This window comes from Gorilla gorilla, chromosome 3 (assembly GCF_029281585.2).
Source record: "Gorilla gorilla gorilla isolate KB3781 chromosome 3, NHGRI_mGorGor1-v2.1_pri, whole genome shotgun sequence".
Taxonomy (NCBI): Eukaryota; Metazoa; Chordata; class Mammalia; order Primates; family Hominidae; genus Gorilla; species Gorilla gorilla.
The window spans coordinates 33,085,096-33,099,782 of record NC_073227.2 but is presented as its reverse complement, the minus strand read 5'-3'; the positions used below and the strand labels follow the sequence as shown (position 1 = coordinate 33,099,782).

General features: G+C 48.0%; 1 protein-coding gene across 4 annotated transcripts in view; it reads left to right on the top strand.

The window, feature by feature from the left end:
- Window positions 1–4,708: 4,708 nt before the first annotated feature.
- The window catches only part of CCDC149 (coiled-coil domain containing 149), a 109,923-nt gene continuing 99,944 nt past the window's right edge, over window positions 4,709–14,687 (top strand). Inside the window, exons 1-2 of one of the 4 annotated variants that reach the window (XM_063705219.1) lie at window positions 4,709–4,943; window positions 6,918–6,972. Coding sequence is in view for 2 of the 4 variants with exons in the window: in XM_019025782.4 (XP_018881327.1) it covers window positions 4,881–4,943 (63 nt within the window). In the remaining 2 variants the exon portion in view is untranslated. Of the gene's footprint in view, window positions 4,944–5,679; window positions 6,759–6,917; window positions 6,973–14,687 lie in introns of those variants that run through there. The other 3 variants (XM_063705220.1, XM_019025782.4, XM_004038498.5) reach the window with 3 other exon arrangements.

Below are 14,687 nucleotides of genomic sequence, written 5' to 3'. Positions count from 1 at the left end.
ATAATCTGAGAGCAGATGACTTTTCCTGTCTCTTTTCCATTTAACTCCTTCCGTGGGCTGCATCTCAATCCACTTTCCCCACCAGCCTGTGGTTGGGTTTCTCCCCACCCCACCGACGCCCACGGTTTTCCGCTCTCCTCCCGTGGTTCTTTATCTTTGGGCCTCTCCTCCGGCGCCCCAGGCCTTGTCACTCCCTCTGTCTCTCAGCTCCTTTCTGGTCATCCTCCTTTCCTCCTGACATCTTAGTCCCCCTTCTGGGAACCCCTCCAACAGCCAAGGAGTGGCCTTTCCGCCTCTCTCCTCCCCACCCCTTGTCTCCCACAACGCCCAAGCCAATCACGCTCAAGCCTGTGCCCCCTTAGGATGACAACTGCGGGTCCCCGGCCTGCCAGGCCGTCATCAGCCCCACTCAGCCACTGTGAGTGAGGCAGTTCAGCAGGGAGTGCAACTTCCTTCAACCCCCTGCTGCCCGGCTGATTGGCAGCCAGCGGGGCTGGAGGGGAGCAGCTCGCGCTGATTGTTTGCCGCTGGGCAGGGAGGGCTTGGCGGGGGTGGCTGTGAGAGGACCTGGGAGCTCAGGGGTCTAAGAGACACAGAGGATTCCCTGAGTCAGGAACCCGGCCAGAATCCCCCATCTGCCCCTCTGGTATCTGGCTGCTGGCCCTCTGTAGGGCAATGATGGATGAGGTCCTTCCCAGAGAACCTCTGGGTAGGGGGAGGAGAGAGAGGCTTATCTTCTACAGAATTGAGGCCAGTGGTTCAGGGGACCTCAGGTCTCAGGCCTCTGCAGGAGGCCTGGCTGTGGCACTCACCAGGACCTGCAGTCTCCTGATCCTGGTTAAAACCAAGAGCAAATGAAGTAGTTTAGCAGCCAGGCTATAGGGGCTCCTGGCAGGACCTGTCAAAATGGCCCTCCTGGCTCCTATAGAGCTAATTAATAAATATATGTATGTACACACACACACACACCATTATAAACCACAGTCATTATGAATCATTTTCTGCCCAGATTGAGTTTCTTAATTGAGGCAGGAGAAAAGTCACTGGGGAAAAAAAATGGCCATGAATATTGCCCCAACTATATAGTTCAGAGAGAAGCCCGGCCAAAATCTCTACTGGTGATTTGCTTAGTTTCCTTTAATGAGAACTCCAACAGCCCGAATTTTGCTTGGGCAGCCAGAATTTGAACTGAAATACTGTCTGGAGAAGTCACATCAAAAGCTTTAGGGCTTTCCCGCGTGTCTGGGGCTGCTGAGACCTGGCCAGAGTCTTCATGCAAGTAAGTATAGAACCCATAATGAGAGCTTAGGTTGCTAACAATAAGTTCAAATCATCCTTTCTTTCCCAATCTCTCCAGAGATTTTTTGTTTGTTTGTTTTCATCAGTCTGTGCTGGCTCAAGTTTTTAGATTAAGCTATTTTGGAGTTTCCATGTCTAAAACCCTCTCAAACTTTTAAAAGTGAAAAGCATCACTCAAAAGCAACTAAGTACTTTCTTCTAACACTATAGGTGCACATAAATAAATCAATAAAACTGGTCCCGGGGCTATGAATATATATGGAAAAATTAGGTCCCTAGAGATGAGTTTTCAGAAGGCCAAGGGGATGTGAAAATAGAGGCTAAAGCAAACGTCTCAATACTTTGTAACAGGGTGGCACATTTAAGACAAGGGCACCAGGTTTTAAAATGGTCCTGTGCAAATGGACTGTCGGATGGGACATTTAATGTACTGCTTTTATCGGGGATAAAGATAGTTGGTGTATGGGTTTATTTCTTCTTTGAAAAAAGTTAACCACAATATAATTAGCTCTCTTTTTTGTCAGTCTGGGCTGCTGTTGATGAGGTATCTAGAGGCCTTCTGGTATAGGTGCCTAAAAGCTTAAACTGCATTTAATTATTATTATTACTCAATGTCAGGCTACATAAATGAAAAGAGATAAAAAAGAATCGCTTGCAGCTACATTGCCTTGGTTTGTGATTTCATCACATCTCACAAGCGAAGCAGGTTCGAGCTGGCACTTGGGGCATGAAACCTCTAAGGAAAACCCAGGCAGCTAGAGATGCTGTTTCAACCGAGTTGAAAGTCTCTCCACATGCTGGGGAGGGTAGAGGCTTGCCACACTTTGATTTTGCTCCCCAGCTTTATTTTTAAATACCGTAATAACTGTCTGACTTATTTCGGAGAAGGAAAGCAAATAGGGGAAATGGAGTCACAGGGAGACTGGTCTTAAAGGCACATAGTCTGGAATGCGAAGATTTCTTGGCTCCCAACGCTCATTGATTGTCTGTCCTGCTGCCTGAAATACCAGTGAGGGCGCCAAAGGAACAGTGGTATATCATGAAGGGCTCAGCTAACTGTGGAAACTGGAATGGGCTTTCCCACCTGAACGCAGGCAGAGAGCAAGGTGCAGACAAGGAGGCTCGAAAGGCAGATGGATCAAGTTCTGCCCACTTTTCTTACAGTCTATTTTATCCACAGGTCAGGATGAAAACAGATGGTTTGCCAGAGGGCAATATATTGGCAGACAGTACCTTGCTTTTTAGGCATGAGACGTCAGGCTTAGGAACAAGTGCTTGGCACTGAGTTAATTAACTCTAGACATTCAGCTCAAGGATGACCTTCTTTCTAGCTCCTTAGATTAAAAAGATAATGAGTTAGGCAGCCCAGAATGGTCAGAAGACCAGAAGCTTTAGCTGCATTCTAGCCCCACCTTTTTTTCTGCTGTTCTCTAGCACATTAGTTTGCAAGCCCCCTAGGACAGGGACCATGGTGTGCAATGTTATTGAACTTCCCCAGGATGAGTGCTGCAGTTGTATACAACAGGCAGAAAACCAATGTGCTGACTAGTATACTGCTTCCTTTTCTTAGCTCCTGGCCAGCCAGTCCGTTGTAAAATTTTCTTTAGATTATGATGCCAGGGACTATTGCTTTTTGAAGGGCTGCCAGGGAGAGTTCAAGCCATTCAGGCCCTTCATCAGTTGTGTCACCATCCATTTCAGTTACCTGTTGATACCTAGCAAATTGCTCTAAAACTTAGTGGCTTAAACTACAACTACTTATTTAGTATGTGATGCTGTGAGTCAGCTAGTTGAGCAAGGCTCAGCTGGGTGGTTCTTCGGCTGGTCTCAGCTGGGCTCACTCATGTGCTTGTCATCAGCTGTGCGGGTGGGGGTAGCGGGGCGTGGAGGGGGCGGCAGGCAATAGCCTCACTCACACATCTGGTGATGGTTGACTGTTGGTTGGGAATCCTACCTTAACCAGCAAGCTATCCGGAGCTTATTTACATGGTGGTGATCACAGGTTTCCAAGAGCAGAAGCAAGAGTTAAATCCTAATGCATAATTGCTTTAAAAGCCTTTTTTTTTCTTTTTTTCTTTTTTTTTCTGGTAACACATGTACAAACGTTGCTTTGGTCAAAGCAAATTACATGACTGAGCACAGAGTGAAAGTTAGAGACAGTGGCAGGGCAAGGGACAAAGAAGGGGAATGATTGCTGCCATTTTGCAAACAGTCTATCATGTGCAAAATAAGGCCAAGAACAAACTTTCAAGGTGATACTTCATTCTTAGATTTCCAAGATGCTAGAGCCAGAAGTCCTAGTTGAGTCCCTGTTTCTCCATGTTTCAGGCCTCAGTTTCCCCATCTAATAAATGAGGATAACATCCATTTCACAGGGTTGATCCAGGATCAACAGGGGCTAAAAATTATAAATAAATGTTGGCAATGATGCTTCCACAACTGTACAATGGGTTCACAACTTCTCAACCTACTTGCTCATCTCCACACACAGCGTTTCTGCGAGTACAGAGAGCTCACTATTGATAGTGGTCCAAGAGGGGATTTTAGGTGTCACAGGAACACCACCTTGAATACGATTGACTTATGTGTGTGATTCACCTTCCCTCTGTCATTCTCTTTCAGTCCTTCCTCTTAGGAGAAGTCTCAGCTTAATGCCAATGCCTTCCCTTTTTGCTAATTATTTTATTTTTTGTAAAGAGGGGGTGTGTCGCTTTGTGGCCGAGGCTGGTCTTGAACTCCTGTCCTCAAGGGATCCTCCTGCCTCAGCCTCCCAAGGTTCTGGGATTACAGGCATGAGCCATGGAATGCCACCAGTGCCAATTTGTCTTTGACACCTCTCTCAACCCATGCTAATCATCCCCCTCAGAGTTTTTGGCCCTATTTAGAATTGAATAATGCTTTATTTTCAATTTTTACATTTGCTTTCTATTTATGACAGCTGATACGTTAAAAAATATATATAAGCAAGCATTAATAGTTTAAAAAACAATGCTAAGTGTATAATAAAACGTGGTTCATTCATTCTTGCGTCCAACAAATATATGTAGAGCATCTCCTATGGGCCAGGATCTTGCCAAAGGCACATCTGCGAACCAAGGAAACCCCTGCCCTCGGGGAGCTTGCATTCTAGGGGTGGGAGTCTTGATGGTGGTCGGAGAAGGACTGGATTTGGGGATTTGCTTCTTGCGGGGGACACAGGCCTGCCCGTGGGGCCCGCCTCCCGCGCGGAGAGCGCTGAGGGGTCCGGAGTGACCTGTAGGCTGAGACCCCGGCTTCCCCTTGCCTCGAGGCCGGGCAGGGGGCGCGGAGCCCGGGGTCGCGGGGCTGAGGGCGCGGGGCGGGCCCGGCGGGGCTCGGCTGCGGCCCGGGCTGTGTCTGCGGCCCCGGCAGCCGCGCCCCTCCTCCCTTTCCCTCCGGCGGAGGCTGACGTGGAGTCAACAGCGCGGGCGGCCGCGGGAGGCGGCGGCGCAGCGGCTCGGAGGCGCCGGGCCCTCTCGGGGCCGCGCGGGGCCCGGGCGGCGGCGGCGACGCGACGTCGCGAGAAGGAGGAGGCGGCGGGGGTCCAGGAGGCCGGCCAGCGCATGGAGGAGGAGGCCATGAACGGCGACCGGACTGAGAGCGACTGGCAGGGGCTGGTGAGCGAGGTGAGGCCGCGGCGCCGGCCAGGCGGGATGGGCCGGGCCGAGCGGCCGCCAGCCCGGGGCCCGCGCCCCCAGAGAGGCCGAGCGGGGAGGGACGAGCGGGGGGCGCGCACCCCAAGTGGCCGCGGCTGCCGCACCCGCGCGACCCCGCCAGGTGCGCCGCTCCTCCTGAACTTTCGGGTCTGCGCGGGCGCCACTTTTCTTCCGCGCCATCTGGTGTCAGCCTTTGGGGAGGGGCCTTCCCCCCAAGGCAGGGGTTGGCCCTGGATTGGAGGCTGAAGCCCTGGGATCCGGGAGCAGAAGGTGCCAAGCCCCACCTGCCTGCCGGCTCGCCACTGTTGTGGAGCCAAACAATTGGACGCCTGGGACTGAAACGGGAAGGTGGTGCCATGGGGGAGAATCCGAGCCCTGGGGTGGAACCTGGGCCAGGTGGAATTACCTGCGGCGGTGGTTCGAGTTGGGGGAGTTCGGGGGTCCGCTGCAGCCGTTCACTCATTCACTTGCTCAATTCAATCAACACGTGTTTACTGCAGGCCTACCATGTGTAAGGTGGGGAGGGGCATTTATCGAAAAAGTGAAACACAGGTGCAGAAGTGATTCGATTTGTGGAAGCACAGAACACCGTGTCCCCCTGCCCTGCGACTCTTTTGTCATAAACATACCCTGGGGGTCCACTTTCAGGCTCCTATGCTATTTGCTCTTCAGTTCCCCCTAAGAGTTTGCCGGCCTGCCGGGAGAAGCTGCCGGCCTCTCCAGGTGAGAGGGAATGCGGATTTCTCCCTGTCGCAGGTAAGTTGCCCTGGTTTGCCACCATTTGTGGGGGCAATTCCTGGTGTTACTTACCCATGCCGGGGAATTTCTCCCTTCTGAGAACTAAGCTCCAGCCCAAGGCCAACTTGGGGCTTCCTTTTCTTTAATCCTGTGCACACAATGCAGAGTGTATCGGTTTGCTCTTTTCCTTTCCTTGTGGGGTATGGGAAGGGAAACCCTCTACTCTCTCACTCCTTTCATCGTTTTCTGGGTCTCCAGGTCAGTCTGATAATAGTGCTTCATGCCCAGTGTGTGCAGAGCGTTGTGTTTCTGAAGAGGAATGACATGCGGTAGCTCCTGCCCTAGTTTAGTTTGCTCAGCATTGGTCTAGTAGTTGAAAGCTCTCCTAACTGTCTGGTGTTATGATCCATTGTATTGCAGCCTGGCTCCATCTTCTCAAACTGTCAGGCTTTATGTTAAGGGGCAGATCCTCTGAGGACCTTGTTTCTGGTCCCATCAAGAATCATACTTAGTAGTCAAGGAGGCTGGAGGTAGTTCTCCTTAGAAGTCCAGTGTTAGGCCCTTAAATAGCAGCAGAATCTTCACTACTCCAACAATTGCATATCAGGTGCCTGTTAGGAGTCAGGTACATTGTGAGGTGCTTGGGATTCAGTGGTGAATAAGACAAAGAACTCGCCTACCCTCAAAGAACTCCTGGGGGTTTCATGATATAGTCTGGGAGGAAGGTCACACCGTAGTCAGTGAGAGTGAACTAAAGGATGGAATGGCTTCAAGTACTAAATGGCATGGGGTGCCCCTCAGTTGGCTGGGCTTAACCTCCACCTTGCCCTGACCACATTATTGTAACAGTGGGCTCCCTCACTAGGCCGTGTGCTTTGTTTGGTTCTTTATTCCAGGGCCTATACACTGAGCTCTGTATGCAGCAGGTGCTCGAAAAATGCTTGTTGAATAAGTCAGTGAATCCTGAAGTAGGTCCTTCAGGAGTTTTCCTGCCCATCCCAGCAGAGTTTCTCCAGAGTAATACCTACTTAACTTCACAAACATGAGGTGGGCACATAGCCAGGGGCCATGGGGGAGGGGGTCTAACTTACTTCCCACCTTAATAATAACTAATGACTATTTTTTGAGTGCATCCTTCATATTAAGCATTTTACATGGCCTCATATTCACAATGACATAAGGTAGGAATTCTTTCTTATTTTACAGATAAGGAAACAGTGGCTCAGACAGGCTAAGGAACTTGCACAGAGCCTCACATCTGGTAAGTGGAAGAGGCAGGATTTGAATCCTGGTCTGTCTGACTCATTGCTTGAGCCTTGCTTGTCTGAGCCTCGCTAGGCCACACTTGCTATTTTAATCATTGCTCATCTGTCTGTATCTTCTGCTAGATGGCAGGCTCCCCAAGGAAGGAGACCATGTCTGATTCAACTTTGAGTCCGCAGCAAATGGCTTGGTGTTTCTTAGAGTATGGCCTACAGATCACCTGCATCAGAGTCATTTTGGGTGCCTGTGAAAAATTCAAGTTTATGGGTCTCTCCCAAATTTACTGTAGTGAGTTGAATTATGTATCCTGCTCCCCCCACCTCCCCACCATAGGTGCATCCGAGACCTAACCCCAGTAGCTGCGAATGTGACTTTATTTGGAAATAGGGCCTTTGCAGATATGATCAAGTTAAGGATCTTTGGATGAGATCACCCTGGATTTAGGGTAGGTCCTAAATCTAATGACTGATATCTTAGAAGAGAAAGGACAGAGATTTAAGCCACAGACACACAAGGGAGCAGGCTATGGGAAGACGGAGATGCATGAAAGGAAGACCATGTGAAGACAAAGGTAGAGATTGGAGTGATGCAGCCACATGGCAAGGCATGCCAAAGGTCGCTGGCAGCTCCCAGAAGCTGGAAGAGGCAGATTCTCCCTCAAAGTCCCCAGAAAAAAACAACTGTTGACACCTTGCTTTTGGACTTCCGGCCTCTATAACTGTGAGTGAATACACTCCTGTTGTTTTAAGCCACCCTGTTTATGATCATTTGTTACAGCAATGTATTAGTCCGTTTTCATGCTGCTTATAAAGACATACCTGAGACTGGGTGATTTACAAAAGAAAGAGAGATTTCATGGGCCTGCTGTTCCACATGACTGGGGAGGCCTCACAATCATGCTGGAAGGCAAGGAGGAGCAAGTAACGTCTTACATGGATGGCAGCAGGCAAAGAGAGAGAGCTTCTGCAGGAGAACTCCTCTTTGTAAAACCATCAGATCTCGTGAGACTTATTCACTATCACGAGAACATTATGGAGGAAACTAGCCCCATGATTCAATTATCTCCCACCAGGTCCCTCCCACAACATGTGGGAGTTATGGGAATGCAATTCAAGATGAGATTTGGGTGGGGACACAGAGCCAAATGATATCAAGCAGCCACAAGAAACTAATACACCTACTGCTGAAAAGTGCCTGGGGTTGCAGCCCCCGATCTGCCTTTCTTACAAGCTGAGCTGCCCAGGTAATTCCCCTGCCCAGTCAAGTTTGGCTGGCAGGGGTTCCATGGGTGTGACTGGGTCTGGTACCAGACAGGTCAGATTCAGGGAAGAGTGTGCTCAGCAGCTGTGGTGTTATGAAGTGGTTTGGGGACCTGGCAGAAGGACCTGTGGAAGACATCACTGCACAGCTAATCTGGACTACATGGGATTTTTGTGGGCTTGCATTTATTTCTGCAGAAGTCCTGGGTGCTGTCTCCCACCCTGGATCCCCTCTCCATCACCTGCCCAGAGCCCCGTCCTCTCTTTCAATCGGTTGCTTCCTCCACTTGCCTCTAGGAAGCAGTTTTCATTTAAAACAATCCTACAGAGGTCAGTTTTATTTTCATATATTTGGTATAATAAGCGAAATTACAGCCTTCTTTCAGGCCCGGAAGTAAGCACACCCATGCATGTGAAAGAAGCATGACCGGGGTTCTGTTTGGGAAATTAAATGTCTGGGGAGGGGCAGATATTCTTATCGCCACCTGAGGTGAGCTTTCAAAATTGGAGACATCTCAAAGTACAGGTATGCAGGCAATCAATAACTTTTTATTTCCAAGATAAAAATCCTGGTCATCGCTCAGCCCAGCACTCTATGATAAACTATACATAATTCCATTTCACTATTTGAATTTTGATTAATTAGATAGCAATCAATCTCCTATTCCTTGAGCATGTTGTATGCAGGGGCCAGGAGGCAGAAGACAGTTAACCGTGGGCCTCCGCCCAAAGTAGAGACTGATTTTTGGTTTTTGTTGTTGTTGTTTTAGAGATGAGGTCTCACTCTGTTGACCATGCTGGAGTACAGTGGTGCGATCATGGCTCACTTCAGCCTCCATCTCCTGGGCCCAAGGGATTCTCCTGCTTCAGCCTCCTGAGTAGCTGGAGTTACAGGCACATGCCACCATGCCCAGCCAATTTTTTTTATTTTTTTGTACAGATAGAGTCTTGCTATGTTGCCCAGGCTGATCTTGAGCTCCTGGCTTCAAGGAATCCCGCCTCAGCCTCCCAAAGTGATGGGTTTATAGGCATGAGCGACCGTGCCTGGCCTAGCCACTGATATTTGGAAAGGAGAGGTTGAGTAGGTATAGAGTCCAGCTCTGTGTTTAATTAAGGTAAAGACCCAGCTTTGGGTTTCAGTTGTTGACTTAGACTCTGAAGATAATAAGAGACCTGGGGGGAAGTCTTGGCCCTGCCTTTCTCTTGGTACAAAAGATCAAAAACCCAAACCAAAGTGGATCAGCTTAGAGACAATTTATTGGCTGATGTTGTAGGTTGTGCTGTGTCCCCAAAATGATGTGTTCAAGTCCTAACACCCTCCCCTCAACTGCCACCACACAAACACCTGTGAATGTGACCTTATTTGGAAGTAGGGTCTTTGCAGATATAATCAAGTTATGATGAGGTCATCTTGGGTGGGCTCTAATCCAATGACCTGGTGTCCTTATCAGAAGAGGCAAATTTGGGCACAGAGATGCACAAAGAGAAGACAATGTGAAGACACAGACGGAAGAAGGCATGTGACAACAGAGGCAGAAACTGGAGTCATGCAGCTACAAGCCAAGGAAAGCCAAAGATTGCTGGCGACCACCAGAAACTAGGACGAGGCAAGGAAGAATCCTCCCTGAGAGCCTCACTGGGGAACACGGTCCTGCCAACACCTTAATTTTGGACTTCAAACCTCCAGGACTGTGCAACAGTTGAATTCTGTTGTTTTAAGTCCCCCAGTTTGTGATAATTTGTTATGGCAGCCCTTGGAAGTGAATATAACTAACATGACTAGTAATTCCATGCTAGGGCTGGCTTTTGGCTGATTCAACACTCGGACAGTTTCTCTCCATCTTTGAGTCTGCTTGCTGCCTGGCTTTAGTCTCAGCCTCCCATCCTTTCAAGTTCAAGTCCAGAGGGGAAGACAGACCCTTCTCTAGCAGATCCTGTGAAACCCTGGGATGCTCCATTTAAATCCACTTAGATCACTCACCTAAACTGCAAGAAATCGCTCAGGCAGGTAGTGATCTGATTGTTTTAGGCCCGGAGTTGTGTTCAGAGCCCTGCTCCATGACACGTGGACTGTGAGTGGAGCTAGGGTAGATCCCCAAGTAAAATTGGGGGGCTTCTTTTCGAAGAGGGAGAATGGATGTTGAGGGAATGACTGTACCATGTAACTACTCTGAGCCTCATTTTTCTCATCTTTAAATAGGGTAGTAAAAGTACCTACCTCATAGGTGATCCTAATTGTGAGGATCAAATGAAATAATAATGCTTATGAGTGCATAGGCCTCTGCCGGGCAAGGCAGCAGTAGAACAGTGAGCATGAACCTCACGACAGAAACTCTGGTGTGTGAAAACTATAATTTGCTATAATGCCTTAATTTTGATTACAAGTTTTTGTTGTTTGAGTAGTGGAAATGTAATCTGCATATGAAGCCACACCACTCCCTTTCCCTGAATTTGTATTTAAATTCTAAGGGACTTACGAAATACTAAGACTAAGGCTAAGTCATTGGCTGGGGTGCTGGGGTGGGCTGTTTTTGTCTACCCACACTCTCCTAATTTAGTCTAGTATCTTGCCCTTGGTCACTCTAGGTCACTGTTGTGTCCTCCCTCATCCCCCCTCAGGTGTCCTCTGGCCCTCTGGCTGTCTGCACCACATCCATGCTACTTTTGGATGAATGAAGAACAAATTGATGAACTGCTTTTCACTGTTCTGGGCATGGTGAACTTTGCTGTCTTGCCCAAGGTGGGGCAAGTTTTATCCATTTTTAAAATTTGGCCGGGCACGGTGGCCCATGTCTATAATCCCGGGACTTTGGGAGGCTGAGGCAGGCGTATCATCTGAGATTGGGAGTTCAAGACCAGCCCGGCCAACATGGCAAAACCTCGTCTCTACTAAAAATGCAAAAATCAGCTGGGCGTAGTGGATGTGCCTGTAATCCCAGCTACTCGGGAGGCCGAGACAGAATTGCTTGAACCCAGGAAGCAGTGGTTGCAGTGAGCCAAGATCGTGCCGCTGCACTCCTGCCTGGGCGACAAGAGTGAAACTCTGTCTCAAATAAAATAAAATAAAATAAAATAAAATTTGTTCTGCTGCCGCTGAGTTACTCTAGGGCTAATTATTATGCTGCCCTGAAATCACCCTGGGGCTATGGGAAACTTTGGGAAACTGTTGCGCACACAGCATGTCACAACACCAAGGCTGGGTCCAGGGAATTGGGGATTAGTTTTCACTTCCTAAGAAATAAAGATGTATTTGTTAGGGTAAAGTCTAAGCCACTGTAAGAAAGATGCCTGCCTCCAAAATAGAGTGGTTTAAATAAGGTAAGACATTTGTGTCTCTTTCATGTGAGTGTGGTGGTTCAGGCATGGAGGGCAGCCCTGCTCCGTGAGTCATCTAAGAATTCAGATTTCTTTTATCTTGTTGCTCCACGATTAGGGTATGGTCCTCATCTGTGTGGCTGAAGCTTCTTGCTGCCACATTTGTGTCCCAGCCCATGAGAATGGGGAAAGAGAGAAGGGGGAAGTCCAGGGCAAGGGGCTTTTCTTTAATTAGGGATGAGTGGAGAACTGTACATATCACATCTGCTCACCTCCCATTGGTCTGAGCATAGTCATACGGCCACTCCTAGTTGTAAGAGAGGCTGTGAATGTAGTCTGTAGCAGAATGTGCCCATGTTTAATTTGGGAGGGTCCTATTAAGAAATAAGAGTAGGCTGGGCACCATGGCTCACGCCTGTAATGCCAGCATTTTGGGAGGCCAAGGCAGGTGGATCACCTGAGGTCAGGAGTTTGAGACCAGCTTGGCCAACATGGCAAAACCCAGTCTCTACTAAAAATACAAAAATTAGCTGGGCGTGGTGGCACACGCTTGTAGTCCCAGCTACCCAGGAGGCTGAGGCAGGAGAATCACTTGAACCCAGTAGGTGGAGGTTGTAGTGGGCAGAGATCACGCCATTGCACTCCAGCCTGGGCAACAAAGGCAAAACTCCATCACACACACACACACACACACACACACACACACACACACACACACAAAGAAGACTATATAGGACATGAAAAAGATAAGTTATCAAGAAAAAAATGAGTAGGTTGACATATCAAAGTTAAAAAGTTATTCTCTTTGGCGGACTCTGTTAAAACAATAAAGAGTCACAGACTGGGAGAAAATATGTGCAGAACACACATCTAGTATCTAGAATATAAAAGGAACTCTCACTACTCAGTAAGAGGAAAGGCCGGGTGCGGTGGCTCACTCCTGTAATCCCAGCACTTTGGGAGGCCAAGGCGGTGGATCACGAGGTCAGGAGTTCAAGACCAGCCTGACCAACATGGTGAAACCCTGTCTCTACTAAAAATACAAAAATTAGCCAGGCATGGTGGTGTGCACCTGTAATCCCAGCTACTCAGGAGGCCGAGGCAGGAGAATCGCTTGAACCTGGGAGGCGGAGGTTGCAGTGAGCTGAGATGGCACCAGTGCACTCCAGCCTGGGCGACAGAGTGCGACTCCATCTCAAAACAAACAAACAAATGAAAGAACAGAAACAAAGAAACAATCTGAATTTTTAAATGGACAAAAGGATTAAATAAACCCTGCACTGAAGAAGAGGGATGGCAAATAAGCAATGAGTAGAGGCTCAGCATCCTTAGTCATTAGGGAACTGTAAATGGAAATCACAGTGAGATACCACAACATACCTATTAGAATGGAAAAGCCACAAGTTACAAAACTCATCAGCTAAGGGCTGACAGGGATGCAGAGCAACTAGAAGTCTCATACATTGCTGGAGGAACTGTAAAGTAGTAAAGTCACTTCTGAAAAGGTTTGCAGTTTCTTATAAAGTCAAACACACACTTAACTAAACAACCCAGCAATCCTTCTCCTAGGTAGGATTGAAGAGAAATGAGGACACATGTCCACACCTGTCTACACATCTATGTATGTAACTCAAGCAGTATACAACCGAATAACTTTCTTTTAAAAAAAAATTATTTTAGCAGAAAACGTACTGCTCCTTGTGGAGCAGGGCTACCCCATAGGCAGTGTGCCCAGAGCAGCCACAACCAGATAACTCATTTGGGGGAAGTGGGTTACAGGGTACATGGTATAGGGTAAAAGCTGATAGTTTTAACATTTGTGATGAGTGACTATTTTGTACTCATGAATTAATGCTGTCTTCTATCTTTTTAAGAACACCTTTATTAAGGTAGAATTAATATATTAAAATGTGCACATATTTTAGGTATACAATTTGAGAGTTTGGATGTGTGCATACACTGGTGTAACCATCACCACAATCAAGGTATACATGAAATTTTTGAAAAGTAAAAATTAAGGCTAGGCACGGTGGCTCACGCCTGTAATCGCAGCACTTTGGGAGGCCAAGGTGGGCGGATCACCTGAGGTCAGGAGTTCGAGACCAGCCTGGCCAACATGGTGAAACCCCGTCTCTACTAAAAATACAAAATTAGCTGGGCATAGAGGCACACGCCTGTAATCCCAGTTACCCAGGAGACTGAGGCAGGAGAATCGCTTGAACCCAGGAGGCGGAGGTTGCAGTGAGCCCAGACCGTGCCACTGCAGCCCAGCCTGGGCAACAAGAGCGAAACTCTGTTTCAAAAAAAAAAAAAAGCTAAAAATTAAAAAGACAGAAAACTGATCAATGATTACCAGAGCCTGAAGGTACAGTGAGGAAATTGGCTGCAGAGAAACATGAGGGAATCTTTTGGATTTATGGATATATTCTATGTCTCGATCGTGATGATGGTTACATGACTGTGTAAGCTTGTTGAGATTCATGGAACACTTACACCTAAAAGGGATGAAATTTTCTCCAAATTATACCTCAGTAAACTCAATATTTTTCAAAAGGAGGTGAATGGTTATTCAAAACAGTTAGCTATTGCTACAGAGAGCTTTACTCCTTGCCTCTCTAATTCCCGAGCTCATCAGGTTTCCATCAAAACTAGCTGTGTCCCCCAAATTTCAGCGCCAAGTCCTTGCTCTGCCCTCTCAACCCCAGGCTGATTGGGCCAAGCTCAGTGTTCCTCCTTGGAGACTGACTACCAAGCTCTCATTTGCACTCTGATTCTGCCCTTTTCTCAACTTGGAAGATCCTTTCTAGTCTTTTGAGGAGTTTTGGTCGAGGGCGCCACTGGAGAGACTCAACTGTGCCCTTATATCTTCAGGAGCAGGCCCTGAAAATGGAAAAGCCAGTCAGTTGTTACCTGTGTTCTGCTGGGCTATGCCTTTCTTAGACGTAAAGGCAGAATGTCTGGCTTCTTAAAAAGGGGGAGAGATATATGGCGGAGAATTAGGGTAAGGGTTGCAGGAAATGGAAGCAAGGTGGGAAGATAGGCTGTCAGTTAATATTTTAAAATACTCTTTTTTTTTTTCTTTTGAGATAGACTCTCTGTTGCCCAGGCTGGAGTGCAATGGCACAGTCTCGGCTCACTG